The sequence below is a fragment of the Hippopotamus amphibius genome, chromosome 5 (assembly GCF_030028045.1).
Source record: "Hippopotamus amphibius kiboko isolate mHipAmp2 chromosome 5, mHipAmp2.hap2, whole genome shotgun sequence".
NCBI classification, from domain to species: domain Eukaryota; kingdom Metazoa; phylum Chordata; class Mammalia; order Artiodactyla; family Hippopotamidae; genus Hippopotamus; species Hippopotamus amphibius.
Genome location: NC_080190.1, coordinates 8,236,001 through 8,262,035, shown reverse-complemented (window position 1 = coordinate 8,262,035; position 26,035 = coordinate 8,236,001). Strand labels below are relative to the sequence as shown.

General features: G+C 52.6%; 1 protein-coding gene across 4 annotated transcripts in view; it reads right to left on the bottom strand.

Annotated features, from left to right (window-relative positions):
• Positions 1–9,991: 9,991 nt before the first annotated feature.
• CHST15 (carbohydrate sulfotransferase 15) overlaps positions 9,992–26,035 on the bottom strand; it is a 74,674-nt gene continuing 58,630 nt past the window's right edge. For 3 of the 4 annotated variants that reach the window (XM_057737384.1, XM_057737385.1, XM_057737386.1), the window contains exons 6-8: positions 21,473–21,629; positions 14,501–14,648; positions 9,992–12,432 (exon numbers count right to left, since the gene is read on the bottom strand). In XM_057737384.1, the coding sequence (XP_057593367.1) occupies positions 12,242–12,432; positions 14,501–14,648; positions 21,473–21,629 (496 nt within the window). In that variant the 3' untranslated portion in view covers positions 9,992–12,241. The remainder of the gene's footprint in view (positions 12,433–14,500; positions 14,649–21,472; positions 21,630–26,035) is intronic. The other variant, XM_057737387.1, reaches the window with a different exon arrangement.

Below are 26,035 nucleotides of genomic sequence, written 5' to 3'. Positions count from 1 at the left end.
TAAGGAACGAGGGCACTTCTTGAGCCAGAAATAAAGTAGGAACCACAAGTCAGAAGGATCATTCATGAGCCAACATCACAGAAGCCCAGGGAGGGGTCAAATGTAAGTATGTGTTCTAAGGGCTGGGAGCTGGTTTTAATGCTCACTGAAGAGAATAAATATGTCCTTGACACAGAGAGGCAGAGGTGAACTGAGAACTCAAAGTCAGGCCCCTGGAAGACTCACCCCTCCTTATAAGAAAGACTGGGAAAACCCAACAGAAATCTCAGGAACAAAGCTTGACACTGCTCAGAAAAGATGAGGGTGCATAAGAGCTCCCATTATAAAACAGAGGCTCCAAAATATTTGCTCTCATTTTAAAGTAGATGTGAGAACCGATGCTGCTATACTTAATATTAGACCAGCACACTGTAGGAGACAAATAAGTATCAGCTAATAACCATGCTCTCACTGTGCTTTTCAGTGATTTTACACGTTATGGACAGACGGAAAATGGGATAAACCGTGCCAGGTTTTTTCCAGAATAACACAGTTTTTGAAGAATAAAACAAACAAACAAACAAAAAAGAAAGAAAAAAAAAGGGATGCTCCCAACCCCCCCCCACCCAACCAGATGGACAGTTTTAATTTATACTTCCCATAAACAAGGACATCTTAAGCCAAAAAGTTATTGCAAAATTTGTTTTCAGAGAAGTGACCCCTTAGGTCCAGACCAAGGCAAAGATAAAATTCTTTCACTGGAAATACATCCCATCCCAGGGACTCCTCTAGGAAAAAAAGTGGTAATACACCCCAACAAAAACTCAAAATAATTTTTTTAAAATTACACACTACACAAGAAAACAATTCAAAGGGAAAGTCAGCAGCTTAAAAAAAAAAAGAAGAATGATTAATCCCCAAGCACATATAATAACAGAAGAGTTCAAATGAAATAATAAATCATGTTTTAAATGTTTAAAACGATTAAAGACATAAAGAAGGAATTAAAAACCATATTTAAAGGACTTCCTCTGGTGGTCCAGTGGCTAAGATTTCACCTTCCAATGCAGGGGGTGTGGGTTCCATCCCTGGTCGGGAAGTTAAGATCCCACAAGCCTCATGGCCAAAAAAACAAAAAACAAAAAAACATAAACCAGAAGCAATATTATAATAAATTCAATACAAACTTAAAAATAGTTCACATTTTTAAAAATCTTAAAAAAAATTTAAAAAACAAGATTCTATGAAAAAATAAAACAGACTTGAAAATGAACCGAATTGAAATTCAACAATTGAAAATGACCCCCAAAAAAGCCATTTAAAAACTAAAAACTTAATGGTTTACAGAGCAAAATTGGTGATGTAGAGAAGTGGAAAGATTTAGTGAACTGAGACATAAACGGAAGGGAATTTCACAGAATGCAGTGCAAGTATAAAAAGGTAGAAAATCCGAAAGAGATTAAGAGGTGGGAGAATGGGTAAGAAGGGCCAGGCTGGAATCCAGTGGGGATGCTGAGGGAGCTGGGGGACACTGAAAGTGCTCCCCCCCCCCCACATCAATTCTCCATCCAGCTCATAGCAGACTGACTGTCCCGTGGCTGGAGGGGGCATGTGACAAGTTCTGACCACTAAAACCTGAGCATCCTGGACAGGGTCATCTCTCAGCTGATTCAGGGGCTGAGAAGGTCACATGTTCCAGAAGGGGCAGCCCCCAGCTAGTGAGGGAGAAGCCCCCCTGGAGCAGCTGGGATGGAAGAGCAGGGGTCTGAGGAGCCCAAGGGCAAGAGCTATGAAGAAAGAGTGAGGGTTACAGTTGTGGCAGGTGCTAGTAAAGTGGGATCATTTTCTTTGCTTGTTACACAGTGTTTCTTTGAATGTCCTGGCAAGGTGGGCACAGTGATGTATCTGGGTGATGCTAAGCTTGGCTTGTCATCGAGACCCAGGACATTCCCAGAGCTGCCTTGTGGCAGCGTCTCCAGACCTGCTGTGGGAGACCCAACCCAGCTCAGCCTTGCCCCATCCAGCAAACGCCTCACAAGCAGGGAGGAAGGAGTAGAAGGGACAGAGAGAGGAGAGAGCAGAAAGAGGGAGGTCAGGTCTGCCTGCTAGACCAGGTCAAGTAGAAATACCCACTGCCACATGGAGGTCTGAGACCTCAGCGTGTCTACACTAAGGCAGGACAGGTGTCAGCACAGGACACCCCGGGAAAGGGGTTCCTCCTGGACCCCTGATCTCCTCCTCCGTGTCTAGGAAGGACAAAGTTATCAGAGCCTGCCTGGGTAGGGCTAAGAGGTCACAGAGCACGGTTTATGGAGGTGGGGCCTGGAGCTAGAGCCAGGAAGGCCATTTTGCAGGGAGGAGAGAGGAGAGTCCAGCAAGGAGGTGATGCTGGGAGGAGTGGAGAAGGAGGAACAAGGATGCACAAGGATGGAGCTCTGTAGGTCTGCAGGTAGAAGCTGCAAGCCCAGGTCCTCCCCATCACCAATACTCCCACCTCTCAGGTCCCCCTGGGGTGGGTGATGGCTCCCCCAGGGCCCTGTTGAGCCATGCACAGTCCTAGGAGGGTGCCTGAGACCCAAGTTCAGGTCAGCTCAGGACAGGGTATTAGGAAGGGTGGGGTAGAGGACGGGAGTTGAGAAGGAGGGGCATCCACATGGGAAGGACCAAGATGCGGAGGGGCTGGGGAGCTGTCTGACCACCACCAGTCCCAGAGGGGCAGAATGGCCTCAGCTCAGCCCATCAGGAGCTGTGTTCTGGCGGTGCCAGGTGGCATGGAAGGACCACTGGACGGGAGTCTGGCTGGCCCTCTCCCAGCCCCCCGTCCCTGCAGGCACTATAGGCTTGATCCTACACGGCCTGCAGGCCACTCAGCTGAGAGGAGGCCGGGGAAGAGCCTGGAGACCAAGAAGCACGTGTGAGCACCTCTGGGGTCTCCTACCACCACCCTTCTCTCCACATAATGGCACCTCCAGAACAGCGCTCCTGGGTGGCTGAGCTGAGACCTTACTCTCTCCACCTTCGGACATCCTCTTACTAGGGTTACCCGTGGTCCGCGGGAGCGCCATGGCCCAGGTGAGAGGTGAGCAGGAAGACAGTGGGGAGTCAAGTGGGCCACCCAGCTTGGTGATGGGCATCTGCCAGGGTAGCCCCGGGAACGGTTGGCTGAGAAAGGCTTCCTGGATGCAGTGCCCATCTAGACCACACGGGGGCAGCACGCGGCTGCATTTCCGTGCCTTCTGCTCCCAAGGTAGGCATCCTGGAATCCCAGAGGAGTTGCGGCTAGGCTGGGGGGGGGGGGGGGGGGGGGGCAGGGGTGGGCTGCGCCGCCGAACGCGTTGGGTAGCAGCCCAACCCCTTCTCCAGACACTTGCTCTGCAGAACACCTTAGGCACATAAGCAGCTTGGGGAAAGTGTCAAGTTTTCAAAAGGCAGTAAAGAGAAGGGCAGATCTGAAAGGGCCCCTTGAAATCCTCCAGGCCCCCACCCTGCTCCGTAGCTGGGGAAACGGAGGCTGGGAGAAGTCAAGTCACCTGCTCAATGTCATCGAGATCCCTAGCTCCCAAGTCAGTTCTCTCTCTAGACATTCACTGCCTCCCTCTTGGGGACATCACTCCACAACTGAAGGTGGAGGAAGGAACAGCCGGTGTGCCCCCAGGATTCCCTGTTTGGATGGGAATTGAAAACACACAAGTGACTACAGAGTCATGTAGAAAGCAATCAACACCAACTAAGAAGGGGAAGAAACCACAAGCAGGTGAGGTGGTGGGAAGCAGGGCGGAATCCAGGAGGCCAGCACGGAGGAGGAGGTAACACTTGTGCTTGGCCTTAGGGTGCGGTAAGATGCTGACTCAGTTGTACAGGAGGGTGGACACTCCTGGTGGTGCAATGGCTTGAGCAAAGGCAGGAAGGCAGAAAATGTGGAGCAGAGGTGAGGGGCATGCTCTCTTAGGGGAAGTAGGAGATTAGAGGCCAAAGACGTTCGCCTGCATCCTGAGGTCTTGCGCAGGCTGCCTGGGTCACTGCCTTTAGAACTGGAGGCTGGCTTGGCTTTGGAATTTTCCTGAATTCCACTATGTTGAAAGTGTAGAAAATGGCAGTTCTCCAGATTATCTCATGTGGAGGTGGAAGTAAACAAATGACCTCCATGGTAACCGTGGGGCCTAATTTAGGATGTGCAGCTGCCCCTCGGAGATCTGGAGGCCAGCCCTGAGGAGGGAAGCCGCCACTCCCCATTCCTCAACCGTGACTGGAACCCACAGCAGCGGCAGAAGCGGCTGGCCACAGGGGGCCCCGGGGGGCCCCGGACTAACCTCGGAACTGGCAGGAGGGGTGCAGTCCGGATTCCTGGGCTCTGAGAAAGCCTCCGATCAAGAGATGGAAGGGCCCCTGGAGCAGCTGGTCCTACCTGTTCAATCTCCAAAAACGCCAAGGGCTGCTCCCCAGGTCAGCACCCTCTCAGCCCAGCTGCAGGTGGAGGCAGGACACAGAAGGGATGCCATGAGAGGGCGGTGGAGGCCAGGATGGAGTCTCTGCCCAAAGGCCCCTACAAGGCTGGGCACCGATGGGGTGCAGGGAAGTGGGGGTGGGGCACTGTCCAGGTCAGTTCTACTGCTTCCACAAGGGAATGACCTTGAAGAGGCCACCAGGCCCTGACCTCAGTCCCCAGTGCCTGTGTTGGCCTCCCCGCCCAGACTGTCCGGAAGATACCGGCACCCCCCTGACGTCACCTGAGGCTCTGCCCACTCCACGTGCCTCCTTAGAAACTCAGAGACTTCAGGGAGTCAGAGGTGAGACGTGCAGGTCAAGACTCAGGCCCTAGAGATCAAGGACTAAATCTGCTCCTTAGGAGCTGGGGGCCTGGCGCGCGTCGATTGGCCCCTCTGAGCCTCAGCTCCCTCACCTGTATAACGACAGAACCGGAACCAAGATAGGACCTCTCTCATGGGTGGTGGTGAGGATCCAAGGAGACACTGAAAGCTGCACTCAGCACAGGGCCTGGCCCTCAGCATGTGCTCAGTAAACAGCGGGCACCTTTATTACTCCTGTCGCCACTTGTACCATAGATGCCTCTTCACCGGCCTCCCCACTGAAAGATGCCTGTCTCCTCGTCCCCTAAGTCTTCTGGCTGAGGCTCGGGGCATGTTCTGTGCTCTTGGCCATTCTGTAAAATGCCCTCCAGTCAATTCTGGGTTTACTGCAAGTCAATTATGTTTGTTCCCAAGTCTTTCTTATGCCAGTTGTGCTTGATATTAGAAATGTATGATTTCATACATATAGAAACTAGCAGTTCTCAAACTGTTTAGTATCAAGATTCCTTTATACTCTTAAAAATTACTGAAGATTCCCAAAGAGCTTTTGTCTATATGGTTCACATCTATCAGAATTTACTGTGTTAGAAATTAAAGCTGGAAGATTTTCAAAGCCCATGAATGCACACTTAGTCCATCAGCCACTGGAGTGGGCCTCAGCCACTGGAAACCATCGCTTGTACATCATGTGGAAATGAGAGGGTAAAGGGCAAATGACGTCTTGGTATGATCATGAAGAGTCCTGGTTTTGACTGGTGGATTTCTCGAAAGGGTCTCGAGGGTTGCCAGCATCCTTGGACCACACTTTGAGAGTCACTGATGTAAACAAATGAAATACAAGTGCAAAATATGAGCCAATTTCTGAAAACCACGTCAGAAGGTTTGGAAAGTCCCAGCAAACATGAAGGAAATAACCATGTATACAATGAAAGACTCTTATCTTCAGATGCTTCTCAAGGGCCTTCCAGTTCTCATGCCCCTTTAAAGAACCAAAACCAGAAACCCGTGCTGATTCATCCTGATACAGTTTTGGCCACAAAGATGACCCAGAACTCCAATCTGCAGATTCATGTTCGGGCAAAAGGCTTTGGCCCTTTTATCAAAAGACAGACAAATTAATATACTTTAAGTAAAAATAAAATGTCTAAGAAATGTATGTGTGGTTAAGTAGGATTTACAGATACTCAGAATTCTGACCCAACCCAGCCCGTCCTCCCTACCGGGGACACCAGCTCCACGCCTCATCCTGGCTACTGACCATTTAGCTTTTGGCCTTCCTACCCCCTACCCCCTCACCCCACCCCACCCCCCCACCCCCCGCCACCACACGGCTTCATGCAATCAGGGTTTCATAAACACGGGGTGAAAGAACCAGTGATGGAATCACTGAATGAGCGGATGAACAGCCCCCCAGCCATCCTAATGCCTGGCCCAGGGCCTTGTGCAAAGTAGATGTTCAGAAAACCCTCGCTAAAAAATTAAATTTTGGCTCTTTGCAGACTTTCTAGAGGAGTATGTCCCTTTGAGACTATCGCGGGGCTGAGCCCAAGGGCGAGCCATCCACTTTTGATGTGACTCTGAATCCTCCGCCCAACAGCCAGCACCGCACCCCTCCCCGCCCCCGAAGGCTGGCCTGGTCCTGGGAGTGGGAGCCTTGGCCGGCCCAGGGCAGGGAGGACACCTCTGCAGGGAGGACTCTCAGCTGTGGGACCCTTTTGGTAGAGCAAAGCCATGTTTATTTCCCTTTGTCTTCCCCTAGAAGCCCCAGTCCACCTAGACCCCTAGATGGGCAGATCTGCCAAAACCTCCGGCCCAGAAGACCCAGAAATTGCTGCCCCATCCCTAAGAGTATCTGAGATGCGGGCAACACGTGAAGTACAGACAGGCTGCTGGGGCCAGGAGCCTGATGGGGGTGGGGTGGGGTGTAGGCTGTAGCACCATGGTTAGAAGCATTGACTTTGAAGTTAAAAAGTAAAAAATCTGAGTTGACATTCTGCTCTTTCTTTCCGGAGATGGGAGCTGTGTGACCTCAGGCAGGTGTGTAGCCTCTCTGATCCTCGGTTTATACTTTCATGTACCATCACCTCGTTAACTCCAACACCCACTCATGAGGCCCACAGACCTGCAGGTGTGGAAAGGGCCCACGGTGTCCCCAAGGTTACGGAGTGGACACAACCCAGGCCTTGAACTCAGCTCATCTGGCTCCAGGCCCAGGGCTTGCCCCTTCCCCACACTGTCCTCCTGGGGGGCTGAGATTGGTGGGTGCAAGTCAGACTGTCCCTTTTCAAGGAAGAATGGTGAAGAAAGATGACTCCAGGAGAAGATGCTGGAAGGCTTTCCATCTCATTCACTGGACCCAGCCTTTCTCTGCTTTTAGAGAAGGGAATTCCTCAGGGATGTGAAGTTCTGGGTCCCCGCTACTACTTCACCTGGTGACCTTGGGAAAGTTGTAAGACTCAGAGAAGCCCAGGCTTCAGACCCACCTGCTTCTAGATCTGACCAGGGCCTGAGCACACAGAGCTGGGGGTGCACCCGAGCCCCGGGAGCCCCAGCAGCCTCCATGTTCCTGTGCTGCTGCCCCAAGTTCAGGGTCCTCCACTGTGAGAGGAAGCCCCCTTCCTCCTCTCCTCTGTGCCCCAGACTCAGAGCTGGGCACCCACGGGGCAGGGCGGTCCCACAGGATGGACCAATCCTACTCTTTGCTTTGCCCCAAGTGCACAGATGAAGAGCACGGGTGCAGCCTGAGCAGGTCCGGGCCCAGAAGGAGGACTCAGCCACCCCCAGGTGGCGGCCGAGGGGCAAGCGTTCTTCCTCAGGGGGCCTGCTGCAGCCACTGAGAGGCCACCACTTCCGCTTCTGTGATGTCCTTGTCACCTGCAGGCTCTCAGGGACAGCAACTCGCAGGCCAAAGAGACCCAGGACCGCCCAGCCTCCGCCCTGCCAGCTGGGACCTGAGCAGGGGCAGTTCTGCAAAGGACGGGAACTGAGAGTGGGAGGGACGGGAGGGGCGGGGCCAGGGCCAGGGACAGGCTGCCAGGCGGTCGGTGCCCTGGGAGCAGGGTCAGAGCCGAGGTCGTGGAGGGGAGGCCCACTCGCGGCCATCAGGCAAAAGCACTGAAAGTGAGGTTGCCAGTTGCCTTCCAAAGGCATCCCTGGAGCGTGCGGCCGGGGCCACGAGGCCACTGGCCCCCGAGACTCTCTCGGGGGCCAGAAAACATTCTAACCATATTTGTAGTTTTCACAAGCTGCTCCCTTGGGAGCGTGACTCACTCAAAAACAGCTGAACTTGAGAAACTCAAAACTGCCCACGTGGCTTCTGTGGGTCTCCTCGGGGAGAAAGAATCTGTCCAGGGCCAGGTCTGCCACTTGGCTCACTTGGGAGAAACATACAAAGGAATGACTTGCCGTTCACCCTGTCCCCCTCACTCCAGTCACAGGGTCCTGCCTAGACAGGAAGGCTCACCATCTCAGAAGAGACACATCAGGAAGCTCAGCCCTCCACTAGACACTCAGACCTGCGCGGGCCCCTTGGGGCGCAGTCGAAAGGGACGGGCCAGTGGGCACCCACTCCATCTTCTGACTGCCAGCCAGCACACTGGACCCATCCCCCATCTACTGCTGGCTAAACAACGGGTCCCAGAGATGTCTGCATCCTAATGCCTGGAACCTACAGGTGTTACATTATGTGGCAATAGGGGCTTTGCAGATGTGACCTTGAGATGGGGATGACCCTGCACTGGCGTCCTGTGGGCCCAGAGTCCTCATTCGGGTCCTTGCAAGAGGCCAGGAGGGGAGAAGCAGAGAAGGTGACGTGCCCAGGGTGAGAGTGACAGAGAGAGCCTGCAGGTGGAGGGGGAGGTCACCAGCTAAGGAACACAGGCAGCCTCTGGCAGCTGGAAAAGGCCAGGAAACAGAGTCTCCCCCAGAGCCTCCAGGAGGGACCAGTTCTGTCGACCTCTTGACCTGAGCCCCGAGAGACTGAGTTTGGGTCTCTGACCTCCAGGACTTTGAGGTGACAACCTTGTGCTGGTTTAAGTGCCGGCGTCTGGGGTAATTTGCTGCTGGCAGCCGCAGGTCACTCACATGGCTCCCTGCCCTGCGGGACCTGCTCCCTGGGCTGCTCTGCGGGCAGCCCTGCCAGGTAAGTGCTGATGTCTTCCTACCAGTCTCAACAGGATCTGCCCACAGGGTGAGGATTCTGGAGCAACAGAACAATACCCGCCCACACGCAAGGCCTCGCACCTTGGACGAGGCCCCGAGTTCCTTCACCAGCAGCTCGGCCTTTGCTGCGATTCCCACATGGAGCCCTTGGGAGAGGTCAGTCCCAGGGGAGGTTTATGCTAAGACAGAGGTGACCCCCATCAGAATGTCCCCTGAGAGCCGGTTCCCGAGTGGAGGGGGGGGGCCCCACAGCACAGAGGGTTGAGGACAGGCCCCAGGGGAGGGAGCTGTGCGACCAGCCCTCCAGACTCGCCAGTCTGTTCCATCCCTGTCTCCCACCTGCTGCTTCTGCCCCCAGGCACAGCATCCTCCCTGCTGAGCGAAGCCGGCCCTGACTTTGCCATGAATAGCTGGGTCCTCCTCGCTTGCAGGCCTGGACTCGCCTGTCCCTCGTCCTCCAGCTAACCACCACGGCGGGCAGTGCTGGGGAGATGCTCGCCCAGGGTGGGCCTTTCCAGAATTCGGGGACCAACCCAGGCTCCCCGCTGCCCCCAGGACGGCCCAGGCTTCCACACCCCAAACTTGAGATGACCTCCTCTCTCAGGCTTGCCCCAGCTGCACGTGGGGGCCTTGAGCGTCCTGTGACAATGCCATGCACCCAGTGACACCAGGGGTCTCAAACTCCCAGCCCCAGGGGCCAGGCAGGCCCCGAGAATGAAGGAGGCAGCCTGTTGGGAGCAGCAGGACCTGTGGTCACCCAATCGTCAAATCTAAATGTCCGAAGACAAACTTAGACCCCTCTGTGGGCAGGGCTGGACCTCGCCGCCTTGACTCACACCCCTGCGACTCCACGTGGGGGCCCCTGGTAACGTCTGCCCCTTCCAGACCACTCTTCTCTCTCACGTCACCACGTGCAGCAAGTCCCCTGCATACAGGGTGCACGTCACACGTGGGTGAGACACTGACTGACTCCCATGGTTCATTTACAGGCAGCAGACATGGCAGAGAAGCTTCCACAGAGCTCTGATGGCTTATGAGGAAGGGCGTGCACCCCGGGGTCCCAGTCGCAGGGGTCCACATTTAATTATGTTCAATATTAATACAAGTACATCATAACTGTGGCTTATTAACATACCTTACGCAGCTAAGGGAGTACAATTTAATACAACCTGATGCACCGCTTTGGGGACACAAAGGAACTTCCAGACCAGGCCGTGAGAGATGCTCCACCTTGCTTTGGTTTGCGATGACAGGCCCGAGGACCACCGCTCGAAACGGCAGCCATGATGTCACCAAGAGTGGGGCCTCGGGCAAGAGAGAGCAGAGGAAAGCAAAGGTGGCAGACAGACAGCCCTTAGGAGAAAGGCCCCTGGAGGAACCGGGTCTGCACGGCGCTGATCGGCACTGAGGGATGGGCCCGCATCTATAAAAAGATTTGTATAATAAACCAAATAATATTGGAAATAAGACTTTCAGTGATACTTCTGTGAGAAGCAGAGTCACGCTACATGTTGTTCACATGCACAGGCGTGAGTAAGAAAAGTCCTTGTAATTACAGCCGGGCCGAAGAGCAAAATATGGGCTCAAAGTGACAATCGAACTGAAAGAGGAATCAGTCCATGGAGGGGTGTGTCCAGAGCGGAGGAGGCTGATCCGCAACAGAACCGAAGGGAACCCACTCAGAAATGCGCACACACACCCACACACACCGCACCTGTACTGCAAATAAATACACACGCACACGCAAGTGATGTCTCCCTACAGCACCTGGTGCTCAGGCCAGGTCTGCCCACTGGCTACTGTGCTGAGTGCCACGGGGAGAGGAAGGGGGGCCTGTCCCTGAAAGTGCGTGTTCAGGACCACAGCTCCTTCACAGCAGAACAGCCTGGCTGTGCCAGGGCGAGCCCTCCGCAGGCCTTCAAATGGACCGAGCAGCCCACCTCCGATGGCGCTAGGGCTGGACAGCTCAGCAAATCCTCACCCCCACGTGGGCGGCTGGGCATGCAGGCATTTGCACTTTCTGTCTGGTGTGCATCCGGGACCTCGACCCGGAGAGCTCTGATTCGCAGAAGCTTCCCTTGACGACCACATGCAAAGTCTGGTTAGAGTCCCACCTGGAGCTGTGTGCAAGGGCTGTGTTCAACTGTTCCCCTCACCTCCAAGGAACGGCAAGACCTTCAGCCCATCTGATAGTAAGCAAGCTGCCAAGTGGCCCAGAAAGTTCTGTCAAGGACACAGCTCCTGGCATTCTCGTCCTAAATCCCAGCACAGCACGTCCAGCTCAAGTGTAGTTCATGCGCTGTGTTTCTGTATCAGGAAAAAGCATCCTGCAGTTTGTTGAGTGAGGAAGGACCTCTGGCCACACACGGCAGAGGACGTGGCACCAAGTTCACTTGGGAGGAAGGCAGAGCAACGGAGCCTGTTGCATCCAGAACTAAAACCTCAAATGGCCGCAGTTCTCTGAGGACTTCAGGTGCACGGCGAGGGCCAAGATGCCCAGAATTTCCATCAATTTCTTATAGGTGTTCAGTCTGCCATTAACAGCAAAAATGTCCCTTCCGATTTTAAACTGAATTTATATTCCAATTAGAAACTGAAAAAACTCTTGAGAAAACATCTAAATGGGCAGAAAAGAAAGCTCCAGCCAATGAAATGCAGGAAGTGCTTTGTTTTAAATGCTCTCCTCTTCCGTTAAACAGAAGTCCACAAGGACAGAAGGGGAAGAGGTCCGAGACACAGATATGCTACCGAAAAGCAACTTGTGTCTTTTTTCTCGTAAAGAGTGACGTTAACAGGGTTTATATCTGAAGAGATGGAAGGAGAGCTGACTTTGGGGTAAAAGGGAAAAAAAATGAAAGAGACTCTATTCTCTGCCAAAGTCAGGTTAGTGATCTAAACAGAGGGTTTCACAGCTGAATGTGTAGTGTACGTTCTGGCCAGCCCCGAGGTGGGACGTCCAGCAGATCTCAGAATCATCAAAGCCCAGACTCTGCGCTTCCCTCCCGATACCCAGCCCAGCGCCCACCGGCCTCATCCGGAGCCCGGCAACTCTTGGAGCAGAAGGCAACCCTTTCCCAAGTAGAATTTCCAACAGCCTCCATCTGAGGCTCGATGAAGGGTCCACTGCCGGGCTGTTTAGCAGCACAGAGGAAATTCTGAACTGGTTTCCATAAACACGGGCCTGGGGAGGGGTATCCTCCAGCCTCTGAGCAAAAGGGTTCCCCACCAAGAGAGATTTTCAAACCGTGGAAATCATGGAAAGCGCAGCCCGAGCCGGCAGCAGGAACCCAGCCTCACGTCTTCTTCCACAGGAAGGCCTCGTCGGCAAGGACCTGCGCCAGCCGGGCGTTGAAAGGCCCGTAGAAGTCCCGCAGGAGCCTCTGTGTGACCGGCCACATGGGCCCCAGGTTGCGGTCCTCAGGACGCCTCGCGTTGGACGCGGGGCTCTTGGTCATCAAGGCCTCTTGTTTCTCACTTAAGGGCCCTGGAACACAAAGGAAAGAGCCCATGAGGCAGGAAGCAAAAGAAACTTTGAGAAAATCCCAGCCTGTTGAGACAGGAGTTTCCCTTAAGAATGTTTGGAGATTCACATTCTGTGGCTGGGTCCATTTCGGAGTTGCTGAGGGTGGAAGGTGGAAACTCCTGTCTGACACAGCAGAGATTCTGTGGTCCGGTGTGTTACCCCCACTCTCGGAAGCACAGCTGGGACTTTGGGGCGCAGTTTCATTTCCAACTGCCCATAAAGGGAAGCCAGCCTGGACGTCCCTGGTGGCGCAGTGGTTAAGAATCCGCCTGTCAATGCAGAGGACACAGGTTCGGGAAGATCCCACATGCTGTTAAGCAACTAAGCCCGTGCACCACAACTACTGAGCCTGCGTGCCTGGAGCCCATGCTCTGCAACAAGAGAAGCCACTGCAATGAGAAGCCTGGGCACCACAAGAAAGAGCAGCCCCGCTCTCCGCAACTAGAGAGAGCCAGTGCACAGCAACGAAGACTCAATGCAACCATAAATAAACAAACAAACAAACAAACAAACAAATAAAATATTAAAAAAATAAAAAGGTGCATTCATTGAATCTCCTATGGAAAAAAGATATTTTTTTAAAAAAAATGGCGAGCCAGCCTGTCCTCAGATAACTGTGCGACCTGCTGCACACAGTCCACGCGCGTACATTCTCCAGCAACCAGCCGCTGGAAGCCTGTCTCCAGCATTTCTACTGCAGGCTGATGCAAACGGCCTCGTGGTGGGGCCGCGTTCCACCCTGTGTGTCGTGCTGTGAGGCGGCCATGGGGGGAGGGGAGGGGGCCACCTGTGCCCAGAGACCCCCAGTGACTGCACCTCCACCTGCAGCAGGGACATCGCGGGGAGAGGCCGGGAACAAGCCAGCTGCTGTGCCACCTGAGGCTGCCACCTCCACCCTCAGCCCTGGGAACCCTAAGCCTCTCTCTGGCTTAACCCCCAGGACCACCGCTCAGGCCTCTGTGCCTGAGGCTTTCGGCCCATGCACAGAAAACCTACATCCCAGTGTCCTTGGGATACGTGGCAGGGAAGGCACAGAACTGGCCTGACGGCCCACCTCAGAGACGGAAGACAAGCTCATGAACGTGACACAGTCTACAGGTAGCCAAATCAAAGAAAAATGGTTCTAGGCCTTCAAAGGAAAAAGTAATCACACTCTATCACATAACCAGCTCTCCAAGAAAAGGAAAAAGAAAATCAAATGACAAAAGGCTCCGAGTCCCAGCGGTGGGCAAATAGATTTCAGGAAAACGGTCAATTAACAGGAGTCCCAGGCAAGCTCATGAGACAGGGCCACAGGAGGCATCTGCTCCAGCTTCTCCAGCGGTCCTGGGTGCCGTCCGTTGGGGAGCACTCTGCACTCGTGCACGCGCCTCCACTGGCCGTCGCCCTGGCCAGCAACTCAGCCTTCTGCCACGAAGTGCCACTCGGGACTCGGGGGGGGGGGTTGGTGTCCTCTGGCTGGGGGCAGGCGCCCCCTCCACAGAGGCCCAGGAGCCCAAACCCAGCTACATGGCTCTGCCTCGGGGTGGGGGGGGCGGGGAGGCTGTCCCAGCAAAGTTGAGGCAAGCACTGACCTGTCCATCCCCTCCTGCAGGCCCTGTGCCCACTGCAAGATGGTTCCAGCCTCCCAGACCCCCCGTCCATCCTCAAGGCACAGCTCACACCATTCCTTCCATGATCCCTTCAGCAGCTGGGACCCCAAGTCTCATGTATGGACCTGTCATGAGGACACTAACCTCCCCCATGTCGCTCTATCAGTTACTCGGTTATTTGACCCTTGGCTTCCTCCTCTCCCTCCACTGGACCGTGAGCTCCCAGACACAGGCCGTCTCTTCCTCCCCAGACACCCCTCCACTCACGCAAGGCCCCATGTACACGTGATGCTTGACAAACAGGTACTAACTGGCCTCTAGCTCAGCCCCACCCTGCCCGGCTCGGAGAGTCTGCATGGGGCTCGGAGCATGTGTCACGGAGCCAGTGTCCACAGAGCTCGCGCCCTGCTCTGTGGATCTCAGCACAACATTCATACCGAGGTTGAGAAACTGGAAGACCCTGTACATGGTGTACTTGACATTGGAGGCGTGGTCTTCCAGGCGGAGAATGAGGAACTGTTCTTTATTAAAGACTGTGAGCCAGTCCAGAAGGTACACGGCATACAGCCCAACCTGGAGCCTCACCTAGGACCGAAGAAGAAGGCGGGTGTTAGTTAGTTCAGCAGTATTTCCGCCAACACTGTAAGCACTTTTCCAAGCGTATTACACACACGTCATTATAAACCAACACTGGGGAGTTGTCCCTGCAAACCACTGCCTTCAGAAGTTGGATTTGGGGGCTTCCCTGGTAGCAGAGTGGTTAAGAATCCACCTGCCAATGCAGGGGACACGGGTTCGAGCCCTGGGCTGGGAAGATCCCACATGCCGAGGAGCAACTAAGCCCGAGAGCCACAACTACTGAGCCCGTGCTCCGCAGCTACTGAAGCCACCGCAGTGAGAAGCCTGCGCACCACAATGAAGAGTAGCCCTAGCTCACCACAGCTACAGAAAGCCCATGCACAGCAAGGAAGACCCAACGCAGCCAATAAGTAAAAATAAGCTAATAAAAAAAGATGTTGGATTTTAAACGCCATACATTCTTGCTTCTCCATGCGGGGTTGTGCTCCCCACACAAAGGATTCCCACACTCGGGGTCCCATTTCATCCTTAGAACAACCCTGCAGGTATCTCCACAACACTTTATAGTGAGGACCCAGGTGAAGGGAGAGGCCACGGTTACACTTGCCAATGGCGCGAATGTTCTTTGCACACATCCTGGCTGCCTCTGCTCCTACGCCCAGCACACAACAGCCGTGAGAAACATCTGCAAATGCCCTAGCAACAAGCCACGAGAGGGAACTACCAAATGCCCGGTGCCACACGGACGTCTGTGACCTTGAGTGTGTGCGTGCATCCCAATAGAAGCAGTGTTGCTTGAAGCTGCTCCTTTCCACCTACCTGTCGGGGATCCTCATCCTTCTCCTGTGCCTTCTCTCATGCCAGACTGCACGTGTGAGGGCTGAAGCATTAACCTGACCCACAGAGAGGTCTGGCCTCTGTCCTCGGCTCCTAGGAGGTGACCTTTAGGCCACCTGGGATGTCCTGCCTGATAAGAGTATCTTGCTTGCCTGGAGGTCTGGGCACTGGATAGTCTAACAGCATGAGTTACGACAGGGGCTTTGGGCCACGCAGTACCCGCCTGACCTCCAGGAGAGACTGCAAGCTAAAGGTTAGCCGGACGGGTAGTACATGACAGAGCCTCAAGAAGTGCTTGGGACACCAAAAGCTCAGGTGGGCTTCCCCGGGGGGCTGTATTCTGTGTCTCATCACATATGCTTCCTCCCTGGGCTCATTTTATTTCATTTTATTTTATTTTATTTTATTTTATTTTATTAATTTATTTATTGGCTGCACTTGGGTCTTCGTTGCTGTACGCAGGTTTTCTCTAGTTGCAGGGAGCGGGGGCTCCTCTTCGTTGTGGAGCACAGACTCTAGGCATGTGGGTTTCAATAGTTGTGGCACACAGGCTTAGCTGCTCTGCGGCACGTGGGATCTTCCCAGACCACAGATCAAACCGGTGTCCCCAGCATTGGCAGGTGGATTCTTAACCACTGCACCATCAGGAAAGTCCCCCCTTGGCTGATTTTAATCTGTGTCCCTTCCCTGCTGTAAACCGTAACCACGAGTGTAGCAGCCATCAACGTGTTCTGTGATTCCTTCTAGTGAATTACGGAACCCAACTGTGGTTTGGGGGACTCCCTGCAACTTGCAAATGGTGTCAGAAGGGAAGGCGATCTTGGGGACTGTCCCCTATACCTTCACAGTTGGTTCTAAACTCTTGGCAAAGCTCCAAAACAGAACGGACCCTTCCCCTTCTGCTCTGAGGGCCCCTTCTCCAGCACTCCCTCCCCTGCTCTCCACCCACCACGTCCTTGCGGACCCTGCTCCGTGACCTGCCTCTGGCTCTGCCTCGCTGTGGTCTCCCCGAATGTTTTTCTTCTGCTCCCCTCGTCTCTTGGTTCAGGCCTCACCAGCACCTGCCCGGCACTGTCACGGCCCCGGACACAATGACTGGTGCTCCTGCCTCTAGTCTCTGAGCCTGAGCTTGCCAAGCCAACGCCTGGCGTCACCTGGCTCTCCACGGGGGGAAAGTCCTTGGCCTGGCTGGACTCCCAGCCCACCCCTCCCACGTGGAGCGCCTCCCCGCGCCCATCTCAGTTCCTGCAGCAGACACTTTCACATCCTACTTCCTCTCCTTCCCAGCTCGACCTTGAACTCCTCCAGGACGGGGACCAGGCTCTTTCATCATCCCGGCGGCACAAGGTTTGTGCCCTGGTACTCACGCTGAACACCATGGCAACAATAAGACAGTGAAACGCTTGACAAAATATGTACAGACACTAGTTTCATCTCTCGCTATTCTCTTTCCATTTCACTGTTTTTCTAATCATGTGGGAGGCGGTGGGAGAAGAAAAACAATTAGAGTGGAAAAGCTGTCTCCGAAATTCATTAGCTGCCTGCAGCCCTCAGGGTGTTGCTCCCTTAGACACCAGCTCATACAAAGACCTCAAGCCGGGCCAGAGCGAAAGAGAAAATGAGTGCGTGCCAGCCTCGAAATAAATACGTGTCGCCTCCAACACAGACACACTGCTGTGAGAACGTCTTCTTGTGAAGTCACCGGGAGCTTTTCATTCTCTGCCAGGCTTGCAGGCCGGCGCCTCCCAGGGAGGACCAGCCTGATGAAGTTTATCTCTTCCGAAGAACCTGCCTTTGCTACTGAGGACCTTCTAGGAGGAAAGGAGCTGGGAGTCTGTAGCAGGATGAGGGTGTTTTAAAGTAGCCACAGCCATCCCCGCACCTGGCCACGGGTGACTGCATTTCCCCGAAAGCGTGTATGTGCCTTTATGGGAGAGACCCCTCCAGTGGCACGGGCCTCCCACAGCTCAGCCTTCCTTCCCAAGAGGGCGGGTCCAGCAGCAGAGGGGCCGTCAGCGGTAGGCAGGGAACAAACCTGGAGGCTCTGCAGGGGAAGAGAGGTGGGGAAGCCTCCCCCCAGCCCCCTGGATGCTCCCTCTTCCTGCTCACTCCAAACCCCCACCCCCGCCCCCTTATCCATCAAGGGAAGTGCACGTGTGGCATCACGACTGACAAACCTAAGACAGGCCCACGCAGCACTTCTTCTCATCTTTCCCCAGTATCGGCCAGAGAATCAAAATGGAATGAACATAAAAAGGGTATTTAGGGCACGTGTCCAGTATATTTAAAATTTTAAAACATCAGAGCAGAGAGAAGTCTTTGATGTTATTTGCTTCACCTAGCTCTTGATGGAAAAACCGAGGCCTGGGGAGGGCGGGGGACTGCCTGCCTGCCATGGTTAGTGCAGAACACCCACCAGAGCCTGGTCCTGAAGCCGGGTCCTTGCGCTTGGGGCCTGTCCCCCCCACGCTGGGAAACAGCCAAGGATGAGCCAGTGCAGGGTCTCCCCTGACAGGCACACACCAAACCCCTCTGATCCCTATCAGGGATTTGGTTGGAACTCTCCACCCAGCCTCTCTGCTAGTTTCACAAACTCCCCATTCATTCCTTCATTCATTTGTCCTGCAAATAATCTAGTGCATCCTGCATGCCAGGTACCCCGCTAAGCAATGGAGATGCCTTGCTATGTAACAGACATGGCCCCTGGTCACGTGGAGCTTGTAATCTAGTGGAGACAGAGCTACACGGCAGAAGAAACAATTATCTATAATCGTCAATTGTGATACATGCTGTGGGGAAACAAATAGAGTGGAGAGAGAACAGAAAGTCAGATTATAACAAGACCTGAAGGATGAGAAGAGTGTGTCAGGGAGGGGAGTGTGGAAGGCTCTGGAACCCGGCTTCTCCAAGCCGAGAGCACAACACACCCACCTGGAGGCTGTTAAACAGACTGATGCGCCCATCCCCAGAGTTCCTGACTGTGGGGTCTGGGGCTCCACCTAGAAGTTTGCATTTCTGACACGTGTCCAGGGATGCTGATGCTCTTGGTCCAGGGACCACACCTTGCAAACGCCTGCTCTGAGGCAAGAGGACCTTGCAGAAGAGAGTGTGGCTGCGGGGCAGCGATGGAGAGGGAGGTGGGGAGGAGGCTGGGAGGAGGTGGACAGGTAGGCAGGGTGGGCTTGTGCACTCAGGGGCCACAGGAAGGCAGTGAAAGTCTTAAGCAGGGTAGCGCCAGGGTCCACGTATCTTTGAAAAAGATGGTCCTCCCTGTGCTGTGGTTGGGCTGGGATTCACAGCTGGGGGGGAATTCTGCTTCTCTCATCCTAGAACTGAAGATTCACCCCCAAGAGAAGGGTTTCCGACTGCCCTTGCCCTCCTGGCTCTTCCTGCTGTGCAGGGGCTCTCCAGGGACTGAAGGGTCACGGGCAATCTGTCATATATCACAGCCCCGCCATCCCGTCGCTGATCCTGCCCTGGGAGCTCACTCTGACCAGAGGTGCCTGCTAAGCTACTGCCTCGTCATCCTCAGCAAAACATGAAACTGAATTAAAAAGCACATGCCTTCTGCCTGTTCCAACCTTCACTTTTAGGAGTCAGCGAGGGAAGGTGGAAACGCCATGAGCCTCATCAAAGGCCGTGGGACCTGGGACTGGACCCTGAGCCTGCCCGTCAAGAGCTACGTGGCTCTGGGTGGGAGAATTAACCTCTGTGAGCCTCCACGTCCTCATCTGTAAAATGGACTTGGATTTCAGGGGGACGGAGAGGACTGAACAAGAACTTAAAGGTGCCTCTCGTCCCCTCTCTACAAGGAAGGATAGAGGTCAATCACTGGCCACAGCTCTGGGCCCTGATCAGCTTGGAGACAGCACCAGAGGAGTCAACGTGAGAAACCTTGCTAAAAGTAGCCCTTGTCGACCACGGGTTCCCTTATATACTTGCCTTCCCACAACTTGCCGCCCTAGAAACTCAAAATCCTTTTCCTCTGTCCTGTCACTTCTCTACGAATTTATGGTTCTCTTGTTACGACGCTATATAAGCCAGAGATCTGACCACCCCGAGTCACTCATCACTGAGTGCTCCCGTGTATACGTGCATGTGTACATATGCATGTGTTAATAAACTTCTGTTTACTTTTCTTTCGTTTATCTTCCGTCAATCTAATTCACAGGGCCCCAGTCAACGAACCTAAGGTGGGTAGAGGTGATAGGGACACAGTAAAGGGACAAAGTAGGTGATTAAATAGTTACTCCCATTAGGGGACTGTGAGTAGAAAAAAGTACGGGACACCCCTGTAAGCTACTCGAGAAAGCAGGTTTGCTTGACCACAAAACCAAGCAGACTTGCTTAACAACAAAACCATGTGACACAAGCACAAGACAGGCCCCAAAACAAAACGATGGTGGCACGAGACCCACATCCTGCCCAGGGAGCTCAGTAGTTAATGATCCCGAGGACGTGCTCTCCGCACACCTGAAAAACCAATAATTTATGGAACGGTGCTCATTGTACAGAGACCTGAAATAATTTTTACAGTCCTGGCTTGACCACGTGGGGACAGGAAACTCCCCAGCCCAACCTGGAGGAGGGGCTGAGGATGGAAGCATGACGTCAACTCAAGAAAGACAAAGAAGAGCCTTTCCCCCTCCCCACTCTTCCTTCGATTATGAAGCTGCGCCCCACTAAGTTCTTGGCACGGCACCCCCGTGCCCGCCCGCTCGTAACCCTCACCAGCGTCCTGTTCTAATAAACCACTTCTCTATCACTCTGCCTCTCGCTAAATTCCTTCTGCACTGAGACATACAGGACCAGGCTCCCCGGAGCCCTCTGAAACCACACCTGTCTGCTTCAGAGGAACAGGATCATTCTCTCCTCCCCTACCCGTGAATGAACTACCACTCTCTAATCCTCACCACTGCCTAGCAAAGCAGTGTTATTACCCCCATCTTATGATGAAGCAACGGAGTCTCAGAGAAGCTAAGACAACTGCCCAGAGTCAACTGCCAGAGAGGGAACTGAACCCACGCCCCTCTCTGGCTCCAAAGGCCATTCCTGGTGCTACCCCCCGCCCCGCCAGCTGGATTCTGTGTTGATCCTTGGTGTGATGCTTCCCCGCCACGCTGTAAATTCCAGCAGGACAGCCTGAAATCCTACCTACTGCCTCTGTGCATCCTGCCAGATAAGACGGCCTAGATGACAAGGGAAAGGGGGTGAACCCTCTTGACTTTGAACCCCACCGCACCTGGGGGTCCCTCCACCTCTAGCAGATCTCACCATGTGGCATGCTCAGCAGAGTAAGGCTGTGAACTTGGGGCAGGTGACATATTAGCTTCGCTGAAGAAGGCTTACCCCTAGCGGAAGCCTGCTGAAAAGGCACTTAGGACAACCCCCGGTGCTGTGCCGTAGAAAACCATCCCTTAGCTAAGCCATGCTGAAGTCACCACCTACAGCTTCTTTTGCATAAAAAACGGGCAAGAAACGTACAGCTATATTCCTGAAGGCAGATGAGAGCAAAGAAAAGAGGGATTGACGCAAAATATTTTTCCATTAAGACACTGTCAGAGAAGCACTGAAAGTCACTGGTGGGTAGGTAACGTTTGAAACCAACAAAACAATTCAGCATTGGAGAGAACGCTCTTAAGACAATCAGAGAGTTGGGTCCTCACGCCTGCCAATCCTAATTGCGGGGTGTGTTTTCAGAGCCTCACTAAATAGTAATCTTCCTAAATGAGCCCTCATTCTTTTGCAGAGGGAGGAGAGAGCATTGTAACTGGGAGACTGGCGTGGAAGAACGCAGGGTGCCAGATGAAAGGGCCCATCAGCTTTTACAGTTTTCATACCCATGAATACTTGTTTTGCATTAGCCACCGCTCAAAGGCATGGAGAGCGGCATTTGCACATTAAAACGCTTCTCTGTTTATATGCTAAAATCCTGATCCACAGTGCCCTTGCATAATAACCAGCGAGCAGCCCCTTCCGTGTTCAGTACGCACGGGCATGGCATTGTTGAGGCTGTTGTTGTAGACGCAGGCGCGCAGTGAATAATCCAGAATGCAGTTTTCAAACAGCTGCAGAGCTTCTGTCACTTTTTCATGGAAGTCATCTGCGGATTTATTGGAACTTGCAAAGTAGAGATAGTCTGAGTACAACCTGTGAATAAAACAAATGGATATTTTTTACCACCGGGAACGCGAAATCTCACCATTTGAGTGACAATGGAAATCAACAAGCAATTATGTTATCTCGTTTGGTTCATTAAAACACCACCATCCCCGGCAGACGAGCCACTTCCAATCGCCCTTGACACCTCCCCAGCCTTCGCAGGGCCACCCACGCTCTCCTGGACTCAGACATGTCTACACTGGCCCAGACAAGCCTCTGGTAGTTTTTGTGGGGTTTTTTTTTTTTTTTTTTTTTGGTTCTTTCTAGGCACCTCAGGCTGTGACTGTTTTCACAGTAACAGTGAACTTCACAACACCAGATTACAGAGATGGTACAACAGCAGAGAGAGGCCATGAAAATTTTATGCCCCTTCCGGTTCCGCCCTCCTCCGTTGGCAGCAATAATAACAGAACAGCTGGCGCTCTCCCAGAATTACAATTTCACATGAAATTCCAGGCCCTTTCCTCAGACTCTGAATGTCAAAACAAAAATAATGAAATGTATCTTTCTAGGTTGACAGGGACCTATTTTTTAACACAATATAATAATACCCCCATATACACATGCAGGCACCTGCAGGCCTACAAGCGTGTCCTTTGTTCACACAAACCTCACCGCATGTATGCCACAGTGTTTGCACACAGGAGCTGACAGTGTTTCTCTTTGACCAAACTGTTCTCAGGTTCCTCGGAACCTTCTTCCCAACTTGGCCTTGACTTTTAGACTTCCCTGTCCGTCTCAGTATCGCCAGATTTCAACAAGAATCCTGCTAGGTCGCTTTAGCCAGAATCCCCGGTCTTACTGCGGCTGTTTCCTTTTAGTAACTTCCCATCCACCGACCCACATAAATTGGCTATAAATTCTCTTCTTTGTTGTATTTGGAGTTGACCCCAATCTCGTTCCCCTACGGCAAGCCCCGACCACAGCGGTCCCTACACCTGTTGCTATAGCCCTGGATAAAGTCTGCCTTACCATTCTTTAACACAAGTCAGAATAATTTTCTTTCTTTCTTTTCTGCAAATCCTCTGCAAATACATTTTATTGGACTTTCATAACATTACAGATAGATATTTTCTTTACCATGGGATAATTCTTTTCTTACAGCAAATAAACAAAAAGTAAAACAAACAAGTTATAACACTGTAATGAACACACCCTTGTTTTAAAGTTTTCTGCCCCAATTTCCCCCGTGGTCTTAACTTTTGATTGCCAGGTCTGCTCTCTCTCCTGTGCTCTAAGTCATGGGGGCGGGCGGGGGTCGGGCAGGGAAGGTGTATAGCATTAAATTCTTCTATAAAACAGAAATACTCATTGTGCTTTCCTCATGATGTGTAAACAAGGTCATTCAGTTTCTTGTATATCCTTCCAGAAATTTTCAGTGCACACTCAAATGTGTATCTGCATATTGTACATTTTTTAAAACCACAGATGTATCAGGTTACACTGGATGGGACCAGAGAATATATATATTCTTATGGCAGTCCCCTAATCATTTAATTCAGGGGAATTTTGAACATCTATAAAAGTAAATAAGAGAGTACATACACCGCAACTCAATATACACATTATTCCACTGTCACCCAGTAATTGTTTTCTTTTTTCTTTTTTTCTGGCCACGCCACTCTGCTTACAGGATCTCAGTTCCCCGACCAGGGATTGAACCTGGGGCCATGGCACTAAAAGCACCGCAGGACCACCAGAGAACTCCCCAGTAATTTTTTACTGTAACAACTTCCCAGTTCTGTTGTAGTTTCCTACACCTTTTAGCCTCTGTTTCTGCTGGCAGGGAGGGTATGTCTTTATCTTTTTTTGCTTTTCAAAAATTGCCCCTTTGTTTCTGTCTTACGCTTTTTTCAACGCACACGTCCTGCCCCGCCCCACGCCCCCACCCCCACCCCCACCCCCCCACTGCTCTGCCCAACACCCTTCACTCATACTCGACCCCCGGCTGCCCAGAAACCAGGCTGATGCAGACTGGCTCCCTGCTCTGCGGTGTCACGGTTCTCTCTCTCTCAGCTCCATACTTTCTATTCCCCCAACTTCTCCAACCTGCTTCCCTCTTTCTGAGGCAGGAGACAGATGGGCCCCCAGGGCAAATGGTCTGAGTTCAGTCCCTGTGGACCGGTACTCTGAGACAGGAATAACAGGACAATTGGGAGAGGAGGCTGGGCCCTGCCCAGACAGAAGATAAGAGAACACATATTCCTCATTCTCAAAATCAGTAGACCTCCCCTGACTACACATGCGCAGAAAGGCTCCTTGGAGGTCAAAGGGGAGTGATGCCAAGTGGCCAAACCTACCCATAAGCCTCTTCGGTGGAATCCGTCTTGGCTACGAGATGCACATGTACACATGGGGAAATCCTGAGATATGCCAAATATGAACTCTGACCCAAGCAAATCAAAATGATTGATCAAAGGAAACATGGAAGAAATGCCCCATAAAAGTGATTCAAACTGCCACGAGGGGGTGACTCTCTCTGAGCCAGCCTGTGTGTCTATCCACACATATCCTACTCTTCTTTTCCTAATAAATACTTCACTTGTTTCACTACTTCCTGTCTTTGTGGGAATTCTTTTCTACAAAGCCGTAGGGCCAGGGCCTTGTCACTGACCACCGGTCTGGTCTAGTGGCTAGGATTCGGTGCTCTCACCGCCTCGACCAGACCTCAGTCACTGGTTGGGAGCCGAAACCCTGTTTCCAGCTACTGCAGGCTGAGGCCACCCGAGATCACTTCCAGTGAAGGAAATTCAGCAAATCTTATTAAGTACCCGCAGGTCTGGGGACTGTAGATGAGCACCGCTGCCTGCACCCGGGTTTCCCTCCGTGGCACTCAGCCAACCTCACTCCTGCAAAGACAGTAGATCGGCTGCAAACAGCCCTTCTCCAGCACCCCTCACCTCTCACCGCAGCTGTAGTCGGATCCAAACATTTCCTGACAACAAGAGGAGCACTTCTCAGGGACCAGATCCTCTTCCCCTCTGGCGTTTGGCACAGGGCCTTCTACATGGCCCTTTAGAAACCATCCACGGCCACTGTCCACAGAGGACACCTCTGAGAAGTCTTGAGATGTCTGAGTTCTGCCCACAGATTGCCTAGAATTCACACACACACACTGGAAGGAGTGTTCGTATATCTCAGCCTGGTCACCAAACCTCCAAAAGGACTTGCTCCAAGACTAGTCATTAGAGATGCTCAGGTGAGTAGATCCTCCCACAGATCCGCTTCACCTGAATACAGGACCCAGGTGACACTGCATTTGTCTACTACAAGTGTCCACCACGTCAGCTGTGCTGTTTTCCCTCTTCGAAAACAGGACCTCCATCAAGACTGGAACACGGCACCTGTCACTGTAGGGGCAGTCATAGTACAATCCAAAAGCTGATGGATAAATGCCCAAATCAGATGTACATGGACCTCAAAGTGTAGCTGAGCTGTACGCAACTAGGCACCTTGCAGCAATGGGCCAGATGGAGGCTCCTCCTGGCTCACACATTTCGTATGAGCGCTGTCAACATTACGGCTTTGCCCAAGAAAGATGTCCATGGAAAGTAACCGATGCCTCTGAAACTGTTGTCAAAATCTGTACTTTAATAGGAAGTTCAAGTCCAGAGTTCTTACCAAGGACTCCCACACAACTACCTAAATTCATTGTGGAACTGGAATTCTATCACATAAACTGCCACCTAAAAACCCGGCCCTCGGCTCAAGCTTTCCATGCTGAGTTTATTTTGTGGTAATAACATTTCTTGTAGATGTGCTGCTCATAAATAAAACAAGAGCCTCTGAATCTGGTTTAATTTTAAATACAAAGTAACTTCATGAAGCATCTGCTGACTGCATACAGTTCTTTAGAGATCAAGAAGTAATGGCAGGTGACAAATTGGGAGGTGTCCAATTGTTCAACCGGGCCAGCCCAGCCCCACCCAGGTGAGAACACTGATTGTCACCTGTTTGGGGTGCAGGGAAATGAACTCAGGACCCCACCTTCTGTAAAGGTGCATAGCTGTTAGAACCAGGCCAGGCCCACTTCCTCGGCAAGGTGAGAGGAGATTTCCCCCTGCCCCTCCATCCCCCAGGGACCCTGGATCTGCCCACATGGTGGGTGGTGGGCTTCCTGGAGCCCACACACATGCTGGGATGCATGTCTGTAACGAGAAGTCCTTCAAGTTCTATTTGAGCAGGGACCTCCTCTCCCCTACTCCTGTTTGGATTCTATACATTTCCCAAAAGATATGCCCAAGTCCTGACCTCCAGTACCTGCGAATGGGATCTTTTTTGGAAATAGGGTCTTTGCAGATGTAATTATGTTGAAGACCTCCAGATGAGATCATCCTGGACCTACAGTGGGCCCTAAATCCAAGGACTGATGTCCCTATAAGAGTCGAGGACAG